Here is a 24,484-nt window from a genome sequence, read left to right as displayed (position 1 = left end):
CTTCTTTTCTACGTGACTACATGAAAGACGGGATAATTTAAAAAACACAAACATTTGTAGGAATGTGGCTTAAGACTGTTAATCTATGTCTAGTTGGTAAAATCTCTAGACCAGTGATGGCGAACCTTTTGAGCTCGGCGTGTCAGCATTTTGAAAAACCCTAACTTAACTCTGGTGCCGTGTCACATATAGAAATTTTTTGATCTTTGCAACCATAGTAAAACAAAGTCTTATATTTTTTATATTTATTTTATATATTTAAATGCCATTGAACAAAGAAAAATCAACCAAAAAAATGAGTTCGTGTGTCACCTCTGCCACGCGTGTCATAGGTTCGCCATCACTGCTCTAGGAAGGAAGTGTCAGGTGGCCCAGACCTTCCTAACAACGCACTAACATGGTCACAGGCCTCCTGAGATAACCCAGGAGCAAGTGTTATGGAGAAAAAGAAAAAGAAGTGGCAAGTTCCGAAAGGCCTGAGGAACTAGGGTTCAACAGTCCTGAGTGTGGAGTGTTAAGGTGCACACGTGCCCCTAATGTCCCACCCAGATACGGTGAGCAGCCATAATTGGAGGAGCTTCTAGAGACTAGTGTTCCTTGTAAAACATTTTGAAAAACACTCTTCAGAGACAACATTTATAAAGCCAGTATAAACTAACCCAAATGTGAATTTGCCCTTTATTTTTTTAGAGAAGAAAAAAAAAAGTGGATTTTAGGTCCCTGACTATAATGTGTGTGGTAGCCTCATCACCAAATATAATTTGTGTCCCTCAGAACTGATGTGTGGTTACCGATTTTTGTTTGATAAAATACTCTTAAGAGGCATTCCACTGTCTGTGGCGACACAGCACAGAGTTCTTTCTGAGCACATCAAAGTCAAGATTAACTACTCACAGTCACTTCCACCTTCAGATTTAGCTCAGAGTTTAGTTAAAAGTGAGTGGGAGCCAGTTCTTCTATTTCCAAAAATTTAAAATTCAAACTCCCAAACTCTGAATCTTTAAGAAGGTTTTGATATATTTTTTTATTCCCTATCAAAAACCAGAGGTAAAATTTTATTAATACCCTTTTATACTAGTAAAGTGTGGTCAAACATGGCAAACTGGGTCTTGTTTCTTAATATCACAGTAACACCTCGCTTGCCTAGATGATTTCGGTCTTGGAATCTCAACAATTAGGTTAAAATCTGGAGTATAAGTAGAAAGTAAGGATGCTATGCAACTACAATAAATGTCTTAAAATCCACACACTGCATCATTCATTAATTCAGCAAGTTTTAATTGAGTACTTTCTATACATCTCATTTAAATTTCCAAAGAATAAAATTATTTGTATCTGGAATGTTACATATTAATTGATATCAATACATAAAACTTTGAAATCTATAATCAAGTTTGACTTTGACAAGAAACATTATTTTTTTCCCGACCAAGGAAGTGATGTGAGTTCAACATTTGTACACAAACCCTTATGATCAATCTGTAAATAAAATCCCTATGTAATTCCTGGAATGATATATAAATGGGGACACTTAACAGTTCATATAGTAGAAAATAATTAAACATTTATTCAGCCCTACTGTGTACATAGGCATTTCAAAGTCATTCAGATTCAAGTCAAAGAGATAAAACGCAGTTAAAATAGCACATGGGACAAGCCCGTAACGTGATTCAAAAATCACTTTAGGAATTGTGTGTGTGGAGGGGGGTAGGAAGGTAGGGACTATGCTGGGTAACTGAATGCACAAGAAACGCAGCAGCATAATTTGGCCTGCTGCAGCCCTTTACATTGGAAGGGTAAAGAGAGCTGATTACAATATTGAAGAGATCTGTTTTCAAATACAAATGAAAAACAAACTGAGGAACTCTAAGAAAGATGGCAAGCGGCTGGATCGCCAGCCACTGCACACTTAAAGGTAAAAGGTTCGATTTTATTGTTTAATGACTTCAACCCGCATGGCATTTTTAACCCTTCTCTAAGATAATAGTTTTCCCTTAGAGTTGCCATGGAAATCTCACTTCCACAGAATCGAAGTGCTAGGGTTCCTTTGCATTAATGTGCAATACATGTGGAGAAAGGATGAGGGAGACTGTGGGAGCTGAGTAATACTCGCACATTTTTTTTTATTTGCTTCATCAGAAAAGATCTTCGGTTTGCTGGTTCATCTCTGGAACCCCATTGTGACACGGTGAGCCCCATCGAGCTGGCCAGGCCCAAGAGCTAAGCCACAGCAGAGCCAGAAGCAGGCCGTACTGGGAAGGCCCCCATCACAGAGGCGCCATCTCTTACCCAATGGGAAGAGTAAAGAATATGTGGCCCCTCTAAAGTCTTAAAAAATGTCTCGTTTTAAATGTAAAATCAACTCTAACTACCTATAAAAATATTTTTTTCAATTGCCCTGGTTGTTAAATTTCATTCAGATGTGAATTTTTAAAGCACCCTTAAAAGAAACTTATGTGACCCTTTTATGATGTGCCACTGTAGGTCAGGGCATGGGATAAGAGCTTCATGCTGCAGAAAAAGCCCATTTTCTGTAGCTGAAGAATCCAATGCCAACATTTACTTTTCAGTATCTTGTCTCTCTTCCAATGGTTGCCCATGAAACCAGCTTTGGAGGTGAAATCGGGCAACAGGCAGATTGGGAGAACACAAGGGCCCCATAATCTGAGAAACCGACTTCAAGAGGAGAGAGAGGAAAGTGGGGGTGGGGGGGGAGTTCTAATCTAAACCAACTCTCTGGCTTTGTACTAACGAGGTCATCCACTTTCTGGTTGCAGCTGTGGAATTTATTGCACAACCACTGCCATTCAAAGTAAGAACAGTTCTTTCCAGTTTTGCAGAGAATGGGCCAACAGCTATTATTATTGTGTACGGGTAGGTTAGGGACACACTTAACGTGCATGTGCCGGTATCTGAAAAGAAAAAAAATAAATAACGCTTCCACTTCCATCCATGAAAGTTACCAGGCACGTTTGCTAGAAAACCGAGCAGTCTCCAAAGACGTAATGAGCACACAAAGGCCTGTGTACTCACAAAACAAGGACGACCCCCAACGTTCATTGAGAAACGCACAATTTTTGAATAATGCTTTAGACAAAAATTCATTAGGTTTTATATGAGCAAAGTGTTCTAAAAGGCTTTAAAAGCTACTTGCCACTCAACAGCCCAACAGACAAAACCTCCAGGACTATAAAGAGCAGTGACACTCCCTCCAATGAGATCTGCCTCGAAGCACTGGTTAGAAAAATCATTAGTACAAGCATAACATAATTTTTAAAAACATCAGATACTATTTCTCTATTGTAAATGGTGTTTCCTGCCAATCCTTTTAGTCAAAAGAGAAGGAAGTATGGCCTGGGGAACAGAAAGAAAGAAGGTGAAGAGATTAGCCAGAGAACATATATGCATAGCCCATGGGCACAGACAACAGTGTGGTGATAGCCAGAGGGGGGGAAAGGTGAGGGGCTGGGTGGAGATGAGCAAAGGGCAGGGGTGGGGGGGGATGGGAGACATCTGCAACAGTGTCAATAATAAAAAACAATAAAGAAAGAGGAAGTTCAAAGTTAGACTCACCAGATTCTGCCCCATAAGTAGCTGAGTGCCTTTGCTTCAGCCCACTAACCTCCCTAAGCATCAGCTCCCTCACCCCTAAAACAATGCAGCCTGCTGTTCCTGGATCCGTGCTCCACCTCCAACTTCATGTTTTGGCGTAGGGTGATGACAATTTTAATTACTAATTAAGGAGCTCCTTGATTTATTCACTTAAGAAATATCTGTTGATACTACAAGGCAACAATAATCAAAACAGCATGGTCCTGGCATAAAAACAGACATGGATCAATGGAACAGAATAGAGAGCCCAGAAATAAATCCATGCCTTTATAGTCAATTAATATTTGACAAAGAAAGCAAAAACATACAATGGACTAATGACAGTCTATTCAATAAATGGGGTTGGGAAAATTGGACAGATATGTCCAAAAAAATGAAACCAGACCACTATTTTACACCTCACCCATGAATAAACTCAAAATGGCTTAAAGACTTAAACATTAGACCAGAAACCATAAAAATCCTAGAAGAAAACATAGGCAGTAAAATTTTAAATATTTCTCATAGCAATATTTTTTTCTGATATATCTCCTCAGGCAAGGGAAACTAAAGAAAAAAATAAACACACTAAAGAGTTTTTGCACAGCAAAGAAAACCATCAACAAGATGAAAAGACAAACCACTGACTGGGAGAATCTATTCACCAATGATACTTCTGATGAGAGGTTAATATCCAAAATTTATAAAGAACTTATAAAACTCAACACCAAAGAAACAAACAATACAATTTAAAAAATGGGCAAAAGACTTGAAGAGACACTTCACCAAAGAAGACATACAAATGGCCAACAGACATATGAAAAGACTCTCAATATCACTAACCATCAGAGAAATGCAAAACACAATGAGGTAAAACCTCACACCTGTCAGAATGGCTATCATAAAAAAAATCAACGAACAAGTGTTGGTGGGGATGTGGAGAAAAGGGAACCTTCATGCATTGTTGGTGGGAACGCAGAATGGGTGGAAAGCAGTATGGAGTTATCTCAAAATATAAAGAAAATGGAACTGCCTTATGACCTAGTGATTCCTCTTCTGGGAATTTATCTGAAGAAACCTATAATACTAATTCAAAAGAATATATGTACCCCTATGTTCACTGCAGTGTCGTTTACAATAGCTAAGATCTGGAAATAGCCCAAGTGTCCATCAGCAGATGAATGGATAACAAGTTGTGGTACAGTTATACAATGGATTACTACTCCATCATAAAAAGGGAGACAATTTTACCCTTTGTGACAGCATGGATTGACCTAGAGGACATTGTGCTAGGTGAAATAAGCCAGTCAGAGAAAGACAAGTACCATATGATTTCATTCATATGTGGAATTTAATGAACAAACTGAACTAGTAAGCAAAATAGAGACATACTCATAGACAGAGAGCAGGCAGACATCTGAGTGTGGAGACTGAGGGGGAGGGGTTGAACAAAAAAGAAAAAACTCATTGACATGGACAACAGTTTGATGATTGTGAGGGTAGAGGGGGGATAGGATGGAGGTAGAAGAGGGTATAGAGGGGATAAATGGTGATGAAGAAAATAAAGTAAAATAATTTAAAAAAAGAAAAGAAATATGTGTTGACTCGTGTCAAGGTGACAGCGCAGATTCTGTGGGGTGGGGACTGTGGCCATGAACAAGACATACACAGCCTTCGGCCTTCTGGCCTTGTGTTTAGAGGAGGAAGCATACAGTGAGTTACACAATGAGCAAGTCAAGTACACATGGGATTTCCAATGGTGGTAAATGGTATTATCAGCCTCTTGGAGGGTAACATTTGAACTGAGACACAAATGTGAAGGAAATGGCTACAGCATTTTTTAGAAAACTCAATGTGTGACTTTAGACATTGATTAACATCTTTAGACATTTATTTAACCGATATCAGTACTCTATGCATTCTAATACCAGAAGCAGACTAGGTATTAGCAAACATGTATGTATGAAAGGCAAATGTGTTTGGGGTAAATTAAAAAGCAAGGGATTGGCGTGCTGACACTGATGCCCACCAGGCATGACCTTTGTCAATTTCCTCTTGCAAAGACACACGGCTGATGTGCAGAACAAGAATAACACAATGTTTTCCGAAATCGCTGGGTTACTAGCGCCTGCCGTGTTACTTGGTATGAAGCACAGCTCAACTCCCTCCTGAGCACACATCTGCTCTTGTATCTTTCACTCTTGAGAAAGTTAGCTCCTCTTTTCTGATTTCTTCATGCTTCTTCCCTTTCCCTGTCATCCACTGGTCCTACTACCCACCAATTATTCCTCAGGTCCTACTACCCACCAATTATTCCTCAGGTCAGTTTTTAGATTTCACAAAATGAAACTGAGAACAGGGCAAGCAGAGCACTAACATTTCTCCAGCTGAAGGACTGGCAAGCAGTGCCAATGACAATGACTCTCATTATTGTATTATATGGCAAGCTCACCTCATCCTGGGTTATGTGTATCACCTCATATGCATTAAAAGCTACATGCTAACCTAACACATAGTAGATTTGTACTAATGAATGAGAGGTCACGTTGCAAGAGAAAACACAGAGTGGAAAGAGCCGAAGACAGAGAATAGGAGTGTGTGATGGCCCAGCTCTCCTGACCGCAACAAGGTCCCCAGGGACTCTTCTTCCAGCTCTAATGACAATAACGAGGTCTATTGTAGGTCCTCGGAGGCAGGGGATAATGATCATTTCAAGTCAGTGTACTTGATAATTTCAGGTCTTTCAAGTACTGATACTAGGTTACCTGGGCAAAGGTAAGGGGATCAAGAAGCCAGCGAGAGGCTGGGGTAAGAATAAACACAACACTGGGACCATTTGCACACCATATTTTAATCTAAGTCCTTTAGATGCTGTAAAAAGTCAAGATAGCTGGGCAGAGAGCAAGGGGAAAGAGAAATGACCAAGAAACAAGAGAAAGGAATGCTCACAGAGTGATTCTGTATGAAGAGCATCATGTGCCACATTTCCACTACTGTGATACTATGACTTCTAGCCGGGCCACATAATAATTACATGGTCAACGGAATATCTACTAGGAGTACAGAACAGTCAGGTCACAGTTCTGAGATGAGGGTACTAACTTGGAGCCAGACTGGGATGAGCATAGGGCAGCACAGCCAGGCCGTGATAGCTCAGTTCCTCAACAGACCATCCAGGGTCAGTTCCCCTGAGGCTCTGCCCACGGGTGGGGTCTTCATCCTGGAATTGCAGGTCCACACCAGCTTTAACTAAATGTGCCCCTTTCCCATACAGTGGGTGTCTTGTCTTTAGTTTACAAGTGTGAAGACAATTTCAGAGAGCCGACCAGCGAGCCGGGTTTGCAGAGGTGGTTGGTGGCAAATATGGAATCTGCCTACAGACACCCCCGACTCCAAAGCTACATTTGTGACTCAAGTGGTTAATCTTGAAAACACCTAGGCCCCCTTTCTATCTCCTGACTTCAATCAGGTAAGCAGAGTTATTTGCTGTGCTCCACATTTCCATACTTTATTGACCATAAATTGACCATATCATTTTCACTGCATAAAATGATATGGTATCAAAATGAGGATTTACAACATTTAAACACTAACTTGCTTGTCAAGGAGCATAACTGATAATGGAACAAGAAAATAATTAAAACTGTAATTGAGAACATTCTGGAACAAACAATAGTGTTAATCATTTCTAGTAAATATGGTGTATCACTACAGCTAAAACTGTTTTTCCTGGATTTCCTGTGATAGATATGCCTTCCCATTTATCCACTTATTTTCCATTAGACTAAAGACCACGATGCCACCTTTTCTTTTTCTTCCTACATGCTACTACTGGGGAAAGTGCACGTCTTCATGCACGCCTTTCCCCAGTAGGAACATGCAAGTTACACCATGCCTGATCTTTTGATTTTCGCTCTCATTCTTGCATGTGTCACACAACCAGGTATGAAGTCAGTTTTTCCACTACAGAACTATAATCAATAACAGGGACTGGGATAAAAAGATTTGCCATATTCATTCACTGTCTTTATGAAATGAATTTCATCATAACTGAATAACTACTATTTCTATATATGGGCTACTGACTAAAAGTCTACAAAAAATATTTTGGGCCCAATAACTGGACCTGGAATTCAGTAGAGTGACATTTGATCTGCATCCTGGGTCAGGCCGAGTGTCATGCTGCTGGATTCGTCCTCACAGGTAGTCAGTACTGCAAATCCAGGTGCAGTCCAGAGCTGATGTTTTATTAAAGAAACACGTAACAGCTTCGGGAAAATACATACCTGATTGCACTTGCAGATAAGTGACCATAGGAGCCACTTGCTGAAGAGCTGCTGCGGGAATTATTGAGAATTGTGACCAAGGAGTTGGGAGACGTCCTTATCATGGTCTGAAGGTCAAAGCTATGATCGGACAGTGGTGATATAGACAGTGTACGTTTTCGGTTTGGCCGGGCTGACAGCCTGGGGCTGGGGAATCTGGTGCCTGTTAATAAACAAAACAGAACCTGATTACCTGTCGTATCGGTTATTTATTGCTACGCGCCTGTGTGGAAGAAATGAAGGATAAGAAGTGGCAACTTCCGATGACAAGTACCTCTCCTCCCACTTGTGATCTACTGGATACAATTGAGGAAATTAGGGAGAAATATTTATCTTCCAAGGGCTTACCTCAGGGGAGCTCTGTTTATTAATGTGCAGGCAAAGTGATAAATTGCTAAACAAAAGGGAAAGACTTTTATGTGTTATCCCTCTCATTTCTAGTGATTTATGAATCTGATGGCTGCTTAGATATTCCCGTCATTAATTCACCACAAGCAACAAAGACAGTGGTTCCCACAGCTACACAACACACCACCCTGCCAACACCGCATCACTTTAAGGCAATGAGCCAAAGGAAAAATGAGTTAAAGTATCCTAAGATAAAAGATTCAGCTTGGTTATACACTCATTTCCCCACCATGTCTGTAGTCATCTGATTCATTTCTTAAAATAACTGCTAAATATATTACCCAAATTAATGGTTCTCAACTGGGGAGCAATATTGTCCCCAGGGGTCATATGACAACATCTGGAGACATTTTGCTGATCATAACTCATGGGGTGCTACTTACATCTAGTGGGGAGAGGCCAGAGATGCTGCTGAACACCCCGGATGTGTGGGACAGCTCCCCACGATGAACTGTCTGGCATCAAGAGTGCTAAAACTGAGGAACCCTGCCCTAAATTCCCCATAGCCTAACAACAACGTAAGTCCCAAGAAACATTTAAAATTTGGGGATGTAGTTTGTTTATAAAGCAGATTTGATAAGTCTATTTTAATTCTCTGGGCTTATTAAGTATCTACATTTATTAGAATGTTTCACCTTCAAAAAGATCCCACCAATGAAATGCTAATCTGGAGGTTAACAAGTCACAACTTAAAGGCATGCCAACTTGTATTAACCCTTCTCAACTGGAGAGTTAAAAAAAATAAACGTCCATTTACCTTCAACTTGGTAAATATCAGAGATCTTAATTTCAGGGCACAGCTATGCATGTGGCTCACAGGCCCACTCCTGCCTATTCTAAGGTTACATTCATATTACAATGTCATCAAAATAAAGTTTAATGAAAGAAAGAAAACATAATCCCAGGTTCAGCCTGCGGACTGAAGGATCCCAGGTTCGATTCCAGTCAAGGGCACATGCCCAGGTTGCAGGCTCGATCCCCAGTAGGGGGCCATGCAGGAAGCAGCCAATCAATGATTCTCTCTTACCATTGATGTTTCTCTCTCTCCCCCTCTCCCTTCCTCTCTGAAATCAATAAAAATATATATTTTTTTAAAAATCAGCTGCTCATCTGAAAACAGTCTTGTGATTTTTGCCAACCGAGGAGTCCAGATCTGTGACAACGGGCCTGAGTGACCCGCTGGATCTCAGTTTGGCTTTGCTCCTGCAGCTGTGCTTTCATTGCAAAAGTTTAAAATGGTTTCACTTCACTATTGGGAAAGTCTGCTAAATCCTGAGTACACTTCTTATGCTCTGCTTAACCAAATGCTATCTCAAGTGTTTTAGTGAGAAAGAATATACTACTTTATGCACTCCCCAACCCTTTCATTATGCTTTTCCCAACCCCCTAATAACCAAGCAAAGCAAGATAAAGTCAGCACTGTGAGGCAGTGATTTGGGATCCTCTGATGAAGGGAAGAGGAGACAAGGTGAGCACTTTCAAAACAGCTGAAAGAGAAGAGGCCCAGGTCTTCACTGGTCAAACCATTTCCTTTTTAAATATAAGCTCGAGCATTCTTATTGTTCCAACACGGGTATCTTTGATTTGGCTTCCTGTTAATTGTTTTGTTTCTCCATTCTAATAAAATATTCTGACAAAGAAAAAGGAGTTTTCTTTTTATGTGATGAATGATAGGACATCTAAATTCCTACTTAATGACAATCAATTTACCATATACTTGGCAAATTAAAATTCCTTTAATTAGTTTTTACAAAGTAAAAGGATAGCTTCATCCTTTATTTAGATAAAAACCACCATTGTCTGACTAACCAGATTCTCATCAAATAAGGAAGGTAATATATGGGCTGACCTTCCAAGGATTCTGTATTATTTTAATTATTTGCAGATTTAAAATAACGAATTTGCATAATAACACCGAACTTTTTTTTCAACAGTCCCTAATTGAAAAGTGCTTGTGATGAATCGGAAATTGAAGCTCTCCACTCTACAGAGCAGAACAACAAAGGCCCCGCAGAACATGTAATACGGTTCTTCCACTTTGTGTGTGGTAATCAACTCCCTAAGGGAAGCCTGCGCACGCTCAGGTTACTGTGTGACACAGCCACGTCAGTTCATGGTGGAGAGACTGAGCTACAGGTTTCACCCGGACCTACTCCAGACCTAAGGACTGAATCACTAAATAGTGCCTGAGTTGACAGATATATACCCTTTTCACAAAAGAATACAAATAGACAGTGATGGAAAAACACAACTTGCCCTAGCTGGTGTGGCTCAGTGGATAGAGCACTGGCCTGTGGACTGAAGGGTCCCGGGTCCAATTCCAGTCCGGGCACATGCCCAGGTTGCGGGCTCGATCCCCAGTAGGGGGCATGCAGGAGGCAGCCAATCAATGATTCTCATCATTGATGTTTCTGTCTCTCTTTCCCTCTCCCTTCCTCTCTAAAATCATATATATATATATATATATATATATATATATATATATATATATATATATATATATACACATATATATATATATATATAAAACAAGTTAATCACTGCTACTAGGGAGTACAAACAAAATCTCAAGCGTATGCTCTCCTCAAAGTCATATTACTGTCATATTCAAAGGGTAGTGGCTTTCATTGATGACCTCCTGGATGATGCTTCCAAGTCACTTCCTGCCACCTGACAAATGGATGTGGACTCAGAGAATCTGCATAGCTGAGAACTCTGGGATGTTCAGAAAAGTCACAACCATAGCCTCATTTTTCTACACATCTTGGTAAGTGACCCAGAGAAATGATCATAAGACCCCAAAATAACTGATATAAACTGCATCAAATGATCCCCTTTTCTTCCACTGCTATGTACCAAAAATAGGCTTCTAATTTGGAAAGGCTTTTAATTTTTCTTAGATAAAAGGTTTTAATGAAATATAAGTTTTAATGTAAAGAAAACAAATGAGGCAAATAAAATCAAATAAAAAAATGTCAAACCAAGTACAGTTCTTTTTAAAAATTAACTTCTAAGGCATAAAATCTATAAAAAACCAAGAAGTGACTAGGCAAAGTACACTCATGTAATCAAACAGGTTTCCTTATTTTGTTATCAAGAAGAGGAAGAGCAGTTTTTTGTTTATCTGCCGAATTACAATCGCCTGCACCTTCCAGTTCATTCCGAGTTAAACAGGGGTCCTGGGATGGCCCCGTATCTGGCAGCCTCCTAAAATACCAACAGAACCAGAGCACCAAGTATTGGTGGCTCCTTCTCTTTCTCTGGTTTGTCAAGTTAGACAATTATCTAATCTTTGTGTCTTCCTCTCCAGCGCATGAGTTAGCATCTGCCACCCCTACAGAACATGGCCCCATCACTTACTGTCCATGGCATGAAAATATTCCATGTGGATGGCCCCAGCGCCAGTGGTGGCAGCCGTGGGAAGGATGTCTGCGTAGGGGCTGCGCTGGCCAGCTAACAGAGCCATCTGATGATAGTATTCTGCTGGGCTGACTCCCGCGTGGGGCGCTGGAAGAGAAGAGGAGAAAAGAATGAAAAGGATGGGTACTTGTTGAAAGAAGGTCAACAGTGCATTTGTTATGCAGCCCACATCAACAATTCCTTTTATGGCTCATTCTAGTAAAATTCCTTTGACTCAAATTGTACTTTCACTTAAGTCTACCAGACATCTTTTATTTGGAAAGAAAACTGAAGGAAAAGAATAGAGCTAATAAAATCTATACTAATAAAAGGGTAATATGCTAATTAGACCGGGAGACCTTCCGGACGTCCTTCTGGACAAAGCCATGGTGGCGGAGCCGAGGCAGAGGAGGTAGGGGCGATCAGGACAGCGGTGGGGGGGGGGCAGTTGGGGGCAAGCAGGCCAGCAGGTAGGGCCATTGGGGTTGAGCAGGCTGGTGGGGGGACAGTTGGGGGTGATCAGGTCAGCAAGGGGGGCAGTTGGGGGCAAGAAGGCCGGCAGGGGGGCACTTGGGGGCAAGCAGGCCAGTAGGCAGAGTGGTTAGGGGCAATCAGGCAGGTGGGCAGCCAGTGGTCCTGGATTGCGAAAGGGATGTCTGACTGCCAGTCTGTGGGATCGGGCCTAAACCGACAGTCAGACATCCCCTGAGGGCTCCCAGATTGGAGAGGGTGAAGGCCGGGCTCAGGGACACCCCTCCCCCCTGCACAAATTTTGTGCACTGGGCCACTAGTACATTATAAAATATTTGAGGTTAGTGTTGAAGGGACCAAAGTTTTGCCACCCCAAAAAGATATATTTTGGGGTATTGATTTTAAGACATGAAAGGCTCAGAAAGAACCTCTGACCCTCTTCCTTACACACCTAAAGGAATTCAGACAGAAAAAACACCTGTTTACAAGAAAGGAACATCTGGGTACCAGAATTATCCGGGGATCACTTTGTAAATTATTCAACTGTCTGACCAATGTGCTGTACATCTGAAATTAACATAAAATAATACTGAATGTCAACTGTATCTGAAACATGAAAAAAGAAGGAAACATCATTTAACATCATAATATAAACTAAGTGTGGCAGATAGAGTGAAATCTAAAAAAGCCTCTTTATTTTGGACATCCCTCTGTGTCCAATTGTTTCCGGGTGACCCAGCAAGAAGTTGTTCAGCACATTTGCTCTTTCTTATCTACCTGCTGTATGTTGCCTGCTGTCCCTTTGAAACCCCAGACCCCTGCCTCCCTCTCCTTTCTCCAGAATGGCATACAAACCCCAAATGCATCTTCAGGTTCCATATTTTTATGGCACCTCTGCATGTACATCCGGAATAAATTTGGGGCATTTTCTCCTGTTAATCTGTCTCTTATTAATTACCAGCCAGCCAGAAGAACTTAGAAGGTGGGAGAAAAATTATTTCTCGTACATCCCCGTTTAAAGAAATCTTCAAGAATTTAAAGTGATTAAAATATATGTACGTACATAATTCATTCCCACCTCTGCCTTACAAAACAAAACTGTTTCCTATATGAAATCAGTGTGTTCACATTCCTTACAGTGGTTGACAACTTAGACAACTATGCTTTCTTTCCAGACATACTTAACATACTTCTCTAAGCTTTCTGACAGGCGTCTCTGAGTCAGCTCTCTCTACCTGGAGGACCCAGCACTTACAAGGGGAAAGGCCACACAGCTTTAATAACACACAACTGGGTGATAGCTGCAATTCTGTGTTCCATAAGTTAAAAGCTCTTTTTTCATTACAAAATCAAAAAGAAAATATACCTACCAATCTGGAGCAATTTACTGGCAAGAGTCAGCTCTGTAAGAGTGGGATAATAATCAGTGTCCACCTGCCAATTTATGGCAAAACTGACGGATATTGCAGAGGTTCTGAGGGTGGTCTCCAGATTCGTGAAGATCTGGATACAAATGCCAGCGCTGCCTCTTGCTGCTCCATGAGGTTGTTGGGAGCAGGAATGCAGCGCTGCATGTAAGTGCCTATTAGCACATAGCATTCCATCACTAAAAGTCAGTTTTGCAATTATTATGTGGAAAAACTGGCATTCTATAAATAGCTTTATGTTTCACATTTGTGTCCACAGACTTTCTTTTAAAATCTTTATTGTTGAAAGTATTCCATATACCCCCTTTTTACCCCATCCACCCCCTCCAGCCCACTCCTGTCCCCCGCCCTCCACCCTAGACCCTCACCACCCCACTGTCTGTGACCGCGGGTTATGCATATATGCATACAAGGTCTTTGGTTGATTACTTCCCATCCATCCTCCCCCACCTTCCCTCCGAGATTCCACACACTGTTTCATGCTTCCATGTCTCTGGACTCACCCCATTCATCAGTTTATTTTATTACTTAGATTCCACATGAGTAAGATCATGTGATAATTGACTTTCTCTGACTGACTTATTTCACTTAGCCTGATACTCTCCAGGTCCCAACATGCTGTCCCAAAGGCTAAGAGATTCTTCTTTTTCACTGCTGCATAGTATCCCATGGTATAAATGTACCACAACTTTTTTATCCACTCACCTACTGATGGTGTGCCCACAGACTTTTTATACATGATAAAGACATGATATAGATTAAAAATTCTTAGACCACAGGAAAGTAGTATCAGTGACTTGACTTTATTTTATTGGATATTATTGGACTCTTGAGGCAAGAAGAGTTAGGTAGAACCACCAATCAAAAAATGTCTTATTCACACGCACCATGAAATACTACGGGTAGCAGAGGATAAGATCCTCTAACTAGAGGTACAATTTTCTAGTGGCTCAACTAAACTTCCACAAGCCAGGCACGACTTCAAGTCCACTGTGAGCTGACCTCCCTTCCCCTGCTCAGCCTCTGGTCTCTTGGTAGTCATTTCCCAAAACTCCCAAGTGCTCCATGGAGGTAACTTTCCATTTTTCCCATTTTAAAACCAAATCCCAACCAGAAGATTGCCTTTGACTCTCTGATGGCTTTCTTTTTAAAATGTAAATCTTACCAACTTCCAATTATAAGAGAAATAAGAACTGGGGATGTGCAATACTGCTGGATGGTGTATTTGAAAGGTGCTAAGACATTAAATCCTAAAATGTCTCATCACAGGGGAGATAACATTTTTTTTCTTTTCCCTTTTTCTATCTATATGAGAAAAGGGATGTTAACTAAACTTACTGAGGTAATCACTTCACAGTATACGTAAGTCATTATTCTATACACCTTAAACTTACACAGTGCTTATGTCAATTATATTTCAATAAAACTGAAAAAAAAGGAAAAAAGTGAATCTTGTCCAAATGGCAAAACTCGTTCTCCTCAGGTGCCTTACAAGGAGCCGGCAGCTGTTCCTGGAGCATTGCTACTCCTGGAAGCACAACTGAGTAATGTTTACTGAGCAGCCTCATGTGGCTCTCCCACACACTGTTCCCACCACACACAGCCAGCCTCGTAGCGTGGTCTGCGTAGACATGGGGACTCTGCAGGGTCCCTTCCAATGCTGCTCAGTGAAATGGGGCGCATGGTGTTTCTCTGAGCTCCCCATCAAGCACCAGGGATTTGTGACCTGCTGCAGGGAACGCACAACCTGCCGTCTGCCATCAATAAGGCGTATGCGATTCTGGACCTTAATTCAGGTTCTGGCAATCGTGGGCAAGTGAGTTTGTACACATGCGTATGCAATGGAACATGTTCTGCCCGAATCGAAGGAATGGTTTAGAACTTGACAGTTGCAGAATACACAAGCCCAATGAAAAAGCGTCATGTCAACGTAATTCATTTGGAGGCTAAGAGAACCAACCAGAATTTGATCCTTGAGAGCTTAACATGAGCATCAGGTATTATTGAATTCAAGTCAAAGTTCTTATCTTCTCCCACCACATCCTTCTCCCAGTTTCTGTTTGGTACCATCAAGGATAGAGGGCAGCATCAGTTCTGAACCATCAAGTTCTCTAAGACCTGGCTGCTCAGAGCATGGTTCACGGACCAGCTGCACTGACATCACCTGAGAGCTGTACAGATGTGCAGAATCTCAGGCCACTCCTGGGCCCACCCAACAAAGAATCACATTGTATCACCATCCCCAGGTGGTCCATATGCACATGGGAGTTTGAGAAAAGCCGCTGTAATAGACACATCTGTATAAATGTACTGCAGAACAGAAAAGCAAACCCTGGATAGTGAGTAAAAGGCTCCAGTTATTACATATGCTCACTGTATGAACGCTTACAGGGCCAGTCTAAACTTCCGTCAAGACGCAAAACAGAAAGGAGGATCAGAACAAGGATTTTGCACCTCCGCCACCTACTAGCCCAGTGATGGCAAACCTATGACACATGAACTCATTTTTTTGGTTGATTTTTCTTTGTTAAATGGCATTTAAATATATAAACTAAATATCAAAAATAGAAGTCTTTGTTTTACTATGGTTGCAAATATCAAAAAATTTCTATATGAGACACGGCACCAGAGTTAAGTTAGGGTTTTTCAAAATGCTGACAGGCCGAGCTCAAAAGGTTCGCCATCACTGTCCTAGGCCAATGGACGAGGCTGCAAACTATTTGGCCCCTCTGCACATTGCTATCTTTACCTGAAAATGGAGATAATAACCCCACGCTGATGGAGGTGTCTCTCCATTGGCATGAAAGCATGAACTCGAAGCACTTAGCCTAGTGTCTGGCATGTGGGAAACAACTCAATAAGCAAAGCTACTCAACACCATGCCCCAGGGGAGGCAGGAGGAGAAGGTGGCGTGATGCACAGAAGCAAAATGGGTCGGTCTGAGACTTACCATCTGTGGGACTCAGCCCCCGGGCTGCGGAGATCATGGAGAGGGACGGGCTGCTGTGCAGAGAGCGGATGTAGTCCATGTACGGGTTGATGTAGGGATGTGGAGGGCTGAAGGGGGACTCCGAGGCGGCAGCAGGGTTCCGGTGCGGGGAGATCCTAATGAAGGGCAGGTCCGAATACGTTGGGCTACTCGATAAGGCAGAAGGCCTGGGGAAAAAGAAAACCGGGCACAAGAAGTATGCATGAAACAAGTGTCGCCAGAGGCAGAGGCTGTCTGTGAGAGGACATAAGATTTTAAGTGAACTCAACGTGTCTTGGGGGGGAGGGATAGCAGGAATATATCTTTCTTTTACCTTAAAGTCATGGTGACATAATGCAGGTAGTATATACGATTATTTGGGCAAAGAATATTGACCTTTGAAAACTTTTATGACACTATGAATACAGAAAAGTAACGGTCTGCCTTTGGCTTTCATGAAGAAATTCTAAACAACAGGCATCTGAGCTTAAAGTAGCTTCCGAGACCCTATTTTCAATTTGACCTGATCATTAATTTCACCACTGAAAACTTACCTCTCACCATCATGGTGTTGCATTGACAAGAAAGCAAATGTGTCTAGACTGGAAATCGGAGCACGCACATGGCAGCATTGCCCACCCATAAGAGAGGTGACTAACTGCAAAGGTCTGAAAAATGTGAAATCGGACACCCCACATATCCCTGTGTGAGCTTTACTGCGAAGTCTTGCATATGAATGAAACCAGTTTCACAGATCTGGGCTCCACTGTGCTGAGGACTGCTCCTCCTCTCTGAGAGGCAGGGGATGAAAGCCGGCTTCCTCTCACACTCATTTTTCCCATGGCATCCTGATTAGCCACATTCAGGGAACAATCAGTAATTAAGTGCTCCTGGGGTTGGAAAGCCGGGAAAGAATGAGATTTTGATCAAGCTCATGCCTTGGTTTGGGGGCGCTAACACAGGTTGTACACTTGGGCTGATGGAAATAAATTTTCGAACACACCTGGCTGCCTCCGTACCCCGATCCCCTCCTGGTCCTCCTTCCCCACAGCCAGTCCCTGAAGCCCCTGCAAGAGGCATTTCTGAAGAATAGCCAGACGGTACAACACCCTCCCTGCCTTGTTCCTTCTTCAATAGGAAACATTTTGTGTGGATAATCCAGTGGACTGGCCACGACAGGCTAAACACTTGCGCTCGCCGTTTTCCCATTGACGGAGGGCCCGGCTACAAAAGGGAGAAGCCAAGATAGAGACAGATCTACGGAGAAGAGCCAATTCCTCTTATGCGACTGGCTTTAAGTGTAAAATGAAAGGGAGGGGAAACGTGTTTTTTCATCACGCCTCTCAAAGCAAGTGCATATTGACGGCAGGGCTCTGGCCCCTATCACCCTGTCAGAACACAATCTCGGGAGAGGCCGGCTCCACCACGTGCACAGCACAGGCACTGAAATAAATGAAACCGAAGATCAGATAATGAATTTGCTCTCAGTAGAAAATAAAAGAGACTGAAATATGGGGGGGAGATGTTCTCTCGCTTGCTCCTTGTTATTCTTTTTTTTTTCATTTTGAATTAAAAAAAGAGGCTTTTTCTTGTTATTCAGATGCCACTTTTGGTGAAGTAAAATAAAAATCCAGTTCTCTAAATTTACATGAAAGAAGAGTGAAAACTCCCCACCAGGAAAAAAAAAGCTTTCTTAAAAAAAAAACTTGAGGTTGCCCATATCCACTCAGAAGTTAGTAAAATTACTTCTGCTTTAAATAAAAATCGGTATAACCTATTAGTCTATCCTATTTTAGCTCTTTACCACAAAGCAAGTTCGCTGTGTTACATTCTAAGCTCCATTTAGACATGTTGCTACTTTAGAGCTCAGGGGATGCTCCATACCAATAATTCATTTTCTACCAGAAAGGAAAAATCAGCCTTCCAAACTGGTTCAAAATAATTATTACCAAGTATAAACTTATGTGTAGGCATATAATGGGACCGGTGCAGCAGAAATGTAGAGAAGTAGACATTTCAAGAAATCCATGAAGTGATATCTCCTAGATAAGCTTTTGTGACCCACCACAAACTGGGTCTGCACAACCTGAACCAAAAATCAGCGACGGGAATAGCACCTCTTACTTGTGTTGTTGTTTTTTAGTTTAGACGAAAATTGAAACTTGTTATTTTTCTGAAATTCCAGAATTAAGAAGAGTAGTAAGGATATTTCAGAGGCGTAGATTGCACTTTGAAGAAGCACACTGGGGGGGGGGGGGGGGGTAGGGGGATCTGCATCTAGAATCGCATGAAAATTACAGAGGTGGGAGTTGGGCAGTCACCACCCAAAGATGCAAGGAAGCCAGGAGGTGGCTGGCAGTTTTCTCAAGTCTGGACGTCTGACGTCTGCACCCAGGCCTTCACTTTCATGTGACCAGTTTCCACAAGAAAACCGAAGATAACAATTAAAAGCACTGCTGTGAGAAGGAATCCAGGCCTGCTCCCATCGTCCCTGGCAGGAACACAGGAAGAGGGCTGATTCCTCCTGGAGGTGAAGCCAGGCAACCTCACCCACTCTGGGAATGTCATAATCTCACGTCACTTCCAGACAGATGATGCTGAGGAGATACTGGGCCATCTAGTTCTAAACACAGTGGTGGGACGTGCCTTCAGACTGGAGTACAAGTAAGAAAACTGTAAGTTCATCACGGCCCTAAAGAAAGAAACTAGCCATCCCCAGAATATGAATAGCAAAATATTTAGTACTAGAGGCCCGGTGCATGAAAATTCATGCACTGGAGGGGGGAGGTCCCCTCAGCCCCGCCTGCCCCCTCTCACAGTCAGGGAGCACTCAGGGGCAGGAGGAGACCTGGCAATCAGGGGAAGGTGAAGCCCGATCACGCCTCTGCTGCTGCCACTGCCGGCAGCACAAGCCTCGGCCAGCCCTGGTTACCTAAGCCTCAGGCGGCCCTGGGCGGCTGGGCAGCCGACATCTGAGGCTTGCCTGAGGCTTGGGCCGGCCCTGGCCCTGGGCAGCTGGGGGGCTAAGGGAACTGGGGGACTCCGAAGGCAGGCGCATGGAGCGGCAGGGCTGAGGGGACTGGGCGCCGCCATCTTTGAGGGTGTGGCAGTCAATTAGCATATTCCCTCCTTATTGGCTGTGGGCGCTGCCATCTTTGAGGGCGTGGCAGTCAATTAGCATATTCCCTCCTTATTGGCTGTGGGTGCTGCCATTTTGAGGGCGTGGCAGTCAATTAGCATATTCCCTCCTTATTGTCTGTGGGTGCCACCATCTTTGTGACGGCATGAGGGTCAATTAGCATATTCCCTCTTTATTAGATAGGATGGGTTACCCAGGGAGGGGTCATTAGGAATTCTGGAGACAGGTGGCACATGGAAGGGCTGAGGTCCAACCTCAGCCACCATACCTACCCTCTCCTGGTCCTTAAGGATCCTACAGGGAAGATACCTACCTTGTAGGGGTCTTGGCAAGTGAGTATGAGTAAAGCCTGATGTAGTGAGCTGGTATCATACACTATGCTAATATACTCCACTCCTAATCTACATACATATACAATACAGCCATATGAACTCATACACACACATGCATAATAGGGATGGCATAAACAGCATATCATATGACTTTCAAACACTGAAATATTGGAACCCTCTTTTCAAAGTGCATCTTATGCTTTGCTCTCCTGCCTGACAGTGTTCCTGAAGCATCTCCTTGGATTCCCCGGACCCCTCTTAGTAAAATCCTACAACCACATAAGGTGGTTAAGAACAGGGGCTCAGTAATTAGATACAAGAGATTTGAGGGAACTGGATTTGAACTGAGGCATCACTGACCGTGTCACTAAGCAGAAGTTCCCTAATAAACACAAAAATGGAACAATAATAGCTCCCTCACGGGGCTGCTGCCAATGACTGGCACTGACACTCAGTAAACAGAGAGAGTTGCTGATGTCCCTGGGGGTTGTCAGAAGCACCCCCCAAAACTCTCATGTGCGTGTGGTTCTCAACTCAGCAAAGAGCTGTCTGCATGGTGTTCTGGTTTCCTTGCTGCTCAGTTTCTCCCTGGAAGTTGATCACTGATTCACTGTATCCACATCAGGCTCCCGGGAGTTGGCCAGCATGACATGCTTCTAGAGCTGAAGCCCGACATAAATTAGTTTCTAAGCCACCAAGGCTGAGCACTCAACCTTGAACTCCAATGGCTCCAGTGCCACTGGACATGGATGTAAAGATATATAAATTATAGCTTTTCAAGAGAGTTGCTTTTAACATTACCTAACCAAAATCACTTCCAAATTCCCAGAAGCTACATCATTTGTCAGTTTTTTTGTTTTGTTTTGTAAAGCAGATTTGAGAGGGAAAAGTAACCTCCTTAAACTTAATAGGCAGATGTGTGTTTATTGCTGTGTGCAAGTGCCATTCAAGATTATGGCCAGAGAGGGGAATTCTATGGTAAGGAAAGGAGGTGGGAGTTGTGAGGAAGGCAGCCACAAAATTTCCCATGTCAATGACATATACTATTTCACAAACTTTCATAAACTTGACCTGGTAAATATTTGTCAAACTTTCTAAAAATCTTCATTTGAAGATTACAGTAGCACCAGGGGAAAAAATTATAGGTGTCTCTTTCTTGGTTTATATTTTTAGTAGAGACACACTTTGAAGATTGCTGTTGGCTTCCCATGGCTTCCTCTGCCGGTAGCTTTCCCTTCCCTCTCTGTTCTGGGGCTGGACAAGACTCAATAATTGAAGGACAGCACAAACCAAGGAGAAAAACCAAAACAAGAAACGTTCTTAAAAGAACACTGAAACTTAGAACAGTTCCAAGTTCAGAGATTCCAGGCCTTTTATGTTGTCGCCAAAGAGCACAGAAATATGACTGTGACCCTCTGAACTAAGTCATACTAACTTTAGCCTGGGGACCAGAGATGCCCAGCTGTAGAGGGCTGTCTGGGCTGCCAGGGCACAACTGCTGTTCCATTACCTCTGCATCTGGGCTCAGGCATGCGGGCCCAGCATGCTTAGTCAGGGACAGTATCCCTTACATTGCTCTCACCTATTTGTGCGTCCAAGGCCATAGAGACCTGAGTGGCTGTCATTTCTTTCCAATGGCTATATATATTGTACAGTTTCAGACAAGAAAGAAGGTGGGGATTACTTTGATGTTCTCCCAAAAGCAAGAAAGCAATATGAAATTGTGTGCGTGTTTGTGGAGATGATTTGACTTTGGGTTACATTTTTTAAAAGGTCATGAAAATAGATTACAATAAAAAGAGTAGAAGAAAGACTTATTACAGTGTTTTAAACATTATACTATGTATGATAACCTTCAAAACAAAAAACACATTGCAGAGAATACCTTCTTAGTTAGAATGAAATATGATTAAATAATCTAATTTGTTACTGCCTTTTCATCTATCTTATTGGGTTACTAAAATGCCAAGATTAAAATCACAGTATTTAATCACTTGCGTGACTTATTATGAGAGCATTAAACAAGGTTTGTATGCTGGATTATTGCAATTTGCTTTCATGTTGCTTGGAACGCTGGAAATGTATATAATTCCCCTTGCATCTTTGTATGAGGGCTCCAACTACCAGAAGAATGAAATGGTGGGGTTTTTTTTAATATAACAAATTTATTTTTTTGTTTAACTTTGTTCTTCCCATAACAAGTAAACCACTCTTTATATTCAAGCAGTGGCCTAACAGAGAACAAAGGGAGTTATCCCTTCTAATGTATTTTTAACCAACGAATTAATTATTCAATAGTCGCAGTTTTAATAAACCAAAATTTGTAATAAAAAATTTGCTTCCCATACAGTGAAGGAAACCATTAAAATGTCCATGGCTAATATACCAAACACTGCCGGAAATCCACACAATCCTAAACGTCATGTTTTCTTCTATTCAAGGTGAGCTCCCAGAAGTCTCTGCCCAGCGTTATCATGGGACCCTTACATGCACAGAGGGTTCTGCCAGTTACTTGCCATTTACCATCCTTCACCTGGGAACCCTTGCATGGCCAGGAAGGCTGGTCTGTAGGGTCTGAATCAGCTGGCTCATTTTTCCTCTGGATTCTCCTAATGAGATGCACTGGCAGGAGCTGGCAGTGGAGGGAAGAGGGATCAGGGGTATTTATTCCAGTCACTTCCTCTCCTTAGCTTGAGATCTGCTGGCCACCTCATGGCCACCCCTCCAGAAGTGTGACCCCTCTTCCTGGACTCCAGCCCTCAATGAATCAGTTTGTTTGCACCTTCAGGTTAGCAATAGGAACTTCTTCCAATTTTTGCTACTCCTGGGGGCTGCTGGGCTTTAGGGTCACTTTGAGGGCCTTTCACCTTGTTCACATCTCCGTAAATATCCACTCTTTTAAACTGCCAGGACCCTAACGAATAGGATGGTTCTGTTTCAAATCCCATTTTTATCATCTTTGTAGCTAAATTATATTCCCCATGAATTTTGAACTGACTTAGGCTTTTTATACATTTACCATGTTGGATTTCAATTTTTAAAAACTACATGTATAACTACACAGATGACTATTTCAATGAAATATTCATTAGATAAACATTTATTGAAAATCTGTTTACTAAGAATCCATTATGATTTCAGCACCTGGTGGGAGGATTTCAATAAATATAATATATGGTCATTCAGTCTTTAATCTCAAAGAGTTTATAGTTAAATTGGGTGAAAAGTATACATGTAGCCCAGCCAGTGTGGCTTGGTGGTTGAGCGTGGACCTATGAACCGGAAGGTCAGGGTTCGACTCCCGGTCAGGGCACATGCTTGGGTTGCAAGCTCGATCCCCACTGTGGGGCTTGCAGGAGGCAGCCAGTATATAAGGAAGGCATTAGAGCAAATGTTATCTGATGAGCAAGCAGCACAGTCAGAAAGTACCACAGGGGGCTTCTAGCATGCATCTTGGTCATGAACAATATGGAATGTAAACCCTGCTACCAGATGTAGATAGGATTTGGTTAGAAGTGACCACTAAAGATGAAGGTTAAAACATTGCTTACTGTGCACATTCACACTAAGTTAGTGTGACTATTTTCTTATACAGAGAATTTAAGAGCTATGGTTGCATTCTTCAACAAGAAGAAAATGGGGGGGGGGAGAGAATATTCATTTTAATGATGAACATCATTTCAAGAGATTTTTCACAATGACTTTCTTATTTTTATTTTCTAATTATGTCTGAATATAAAAGGAGTTTACACCCATAAATGGAAAAGTTAAGAATTTTTTTTTAAAAAGGTCGTTCCCTATATCCAAGCTCTCCAGATTGAACCACTGTCATCATTTTAACTTATTTAGTCCCCACACTTTTTCAGGCATTATGCTCTTCTAACATAGTCAAAATAAAAGTATGTTTTGAATTATACTTTGGCTTTTAATATTAAAAGGTTTTTCTAATATGTCTTAGCAAACTGTACATAAACATCATTTATAATTGCAGTACAAATTAAAGCCATAATGAGTTATTATTAAACACCCGCTGGAATGGCTAAAACTAGAAAGACTGATGGTGCTAAGTATTGATGATGATTTATAGCAATAGGAACTCTCAAACAATGTGAGTATAAGCTGGCACAAACTCTTTAGAAAGTAGTCGGTCATTATCTACTTGAACGGATGCACACCCTATGTTCCAACTATTCCTTTCCCTGTTACATACCCAACAATAGTATGTAAACATGTGCCACAATGTCAAATATATTCAGAGCACTGTTATTCATTCACATTAAAATGGGAAACAATCAAATATCTATTAACAATAGAATAGGCAAATAATGCATACAATGAAATAGGAAACACCTATAAAATGAAGATGTGGTATTGGGTAAAACAGATCTCCAAAGTCTGCTTTGCTCCAAGGCTATTTAGACCCA

General features: G+C 41.9%; 1 protein-coding gene across 1 annotated transcript in view; it reads right to left on the bottom strand.

Annotated features, from left to right (window-relative positions):
- The window catches only part of GLI3 (GLI family zinc finger 3), a 257,326-nt gene that overhangs the window by 75,356 nt on the left and 157,486 nt on the right, over nucleotides 1-24,484 (bottom strand). Inside the window, 3 exon segments of the mRNA XM_023751064.1 lie at nucleotides 7,878-8,079; nucleotides 11,685-11,831; nucleotides 16,572-16,777. Of these exon segments, the coding sequence (XP_023606832.1) occupies nucleotides 7,878-8,079; nucleotides 11,685-11,831; nucleotides 16,572-16,777 (555 nt within the window).

This window comes from Myotis lucifugus, unplaced genomic scaffold (genome assembly GCF_000147115.1).
Source record: "Myotis lucifugus unplaced genomic scaffold, Myoluc2.0 scaffold_18, whole genome shotgun sequence".
NCBI classification, from domain to species: Eukaryota; Metazoa; Chordata; class Mammalia; order Chiroptera; family Vespertilionidae; genus Myotis; species Myotis lucifugus.
The sequence above is the reverse complement of the archived record's forward strand: the minus strand, read 5'-3'. Positions and strand labels throughout refer to the sequence as shown.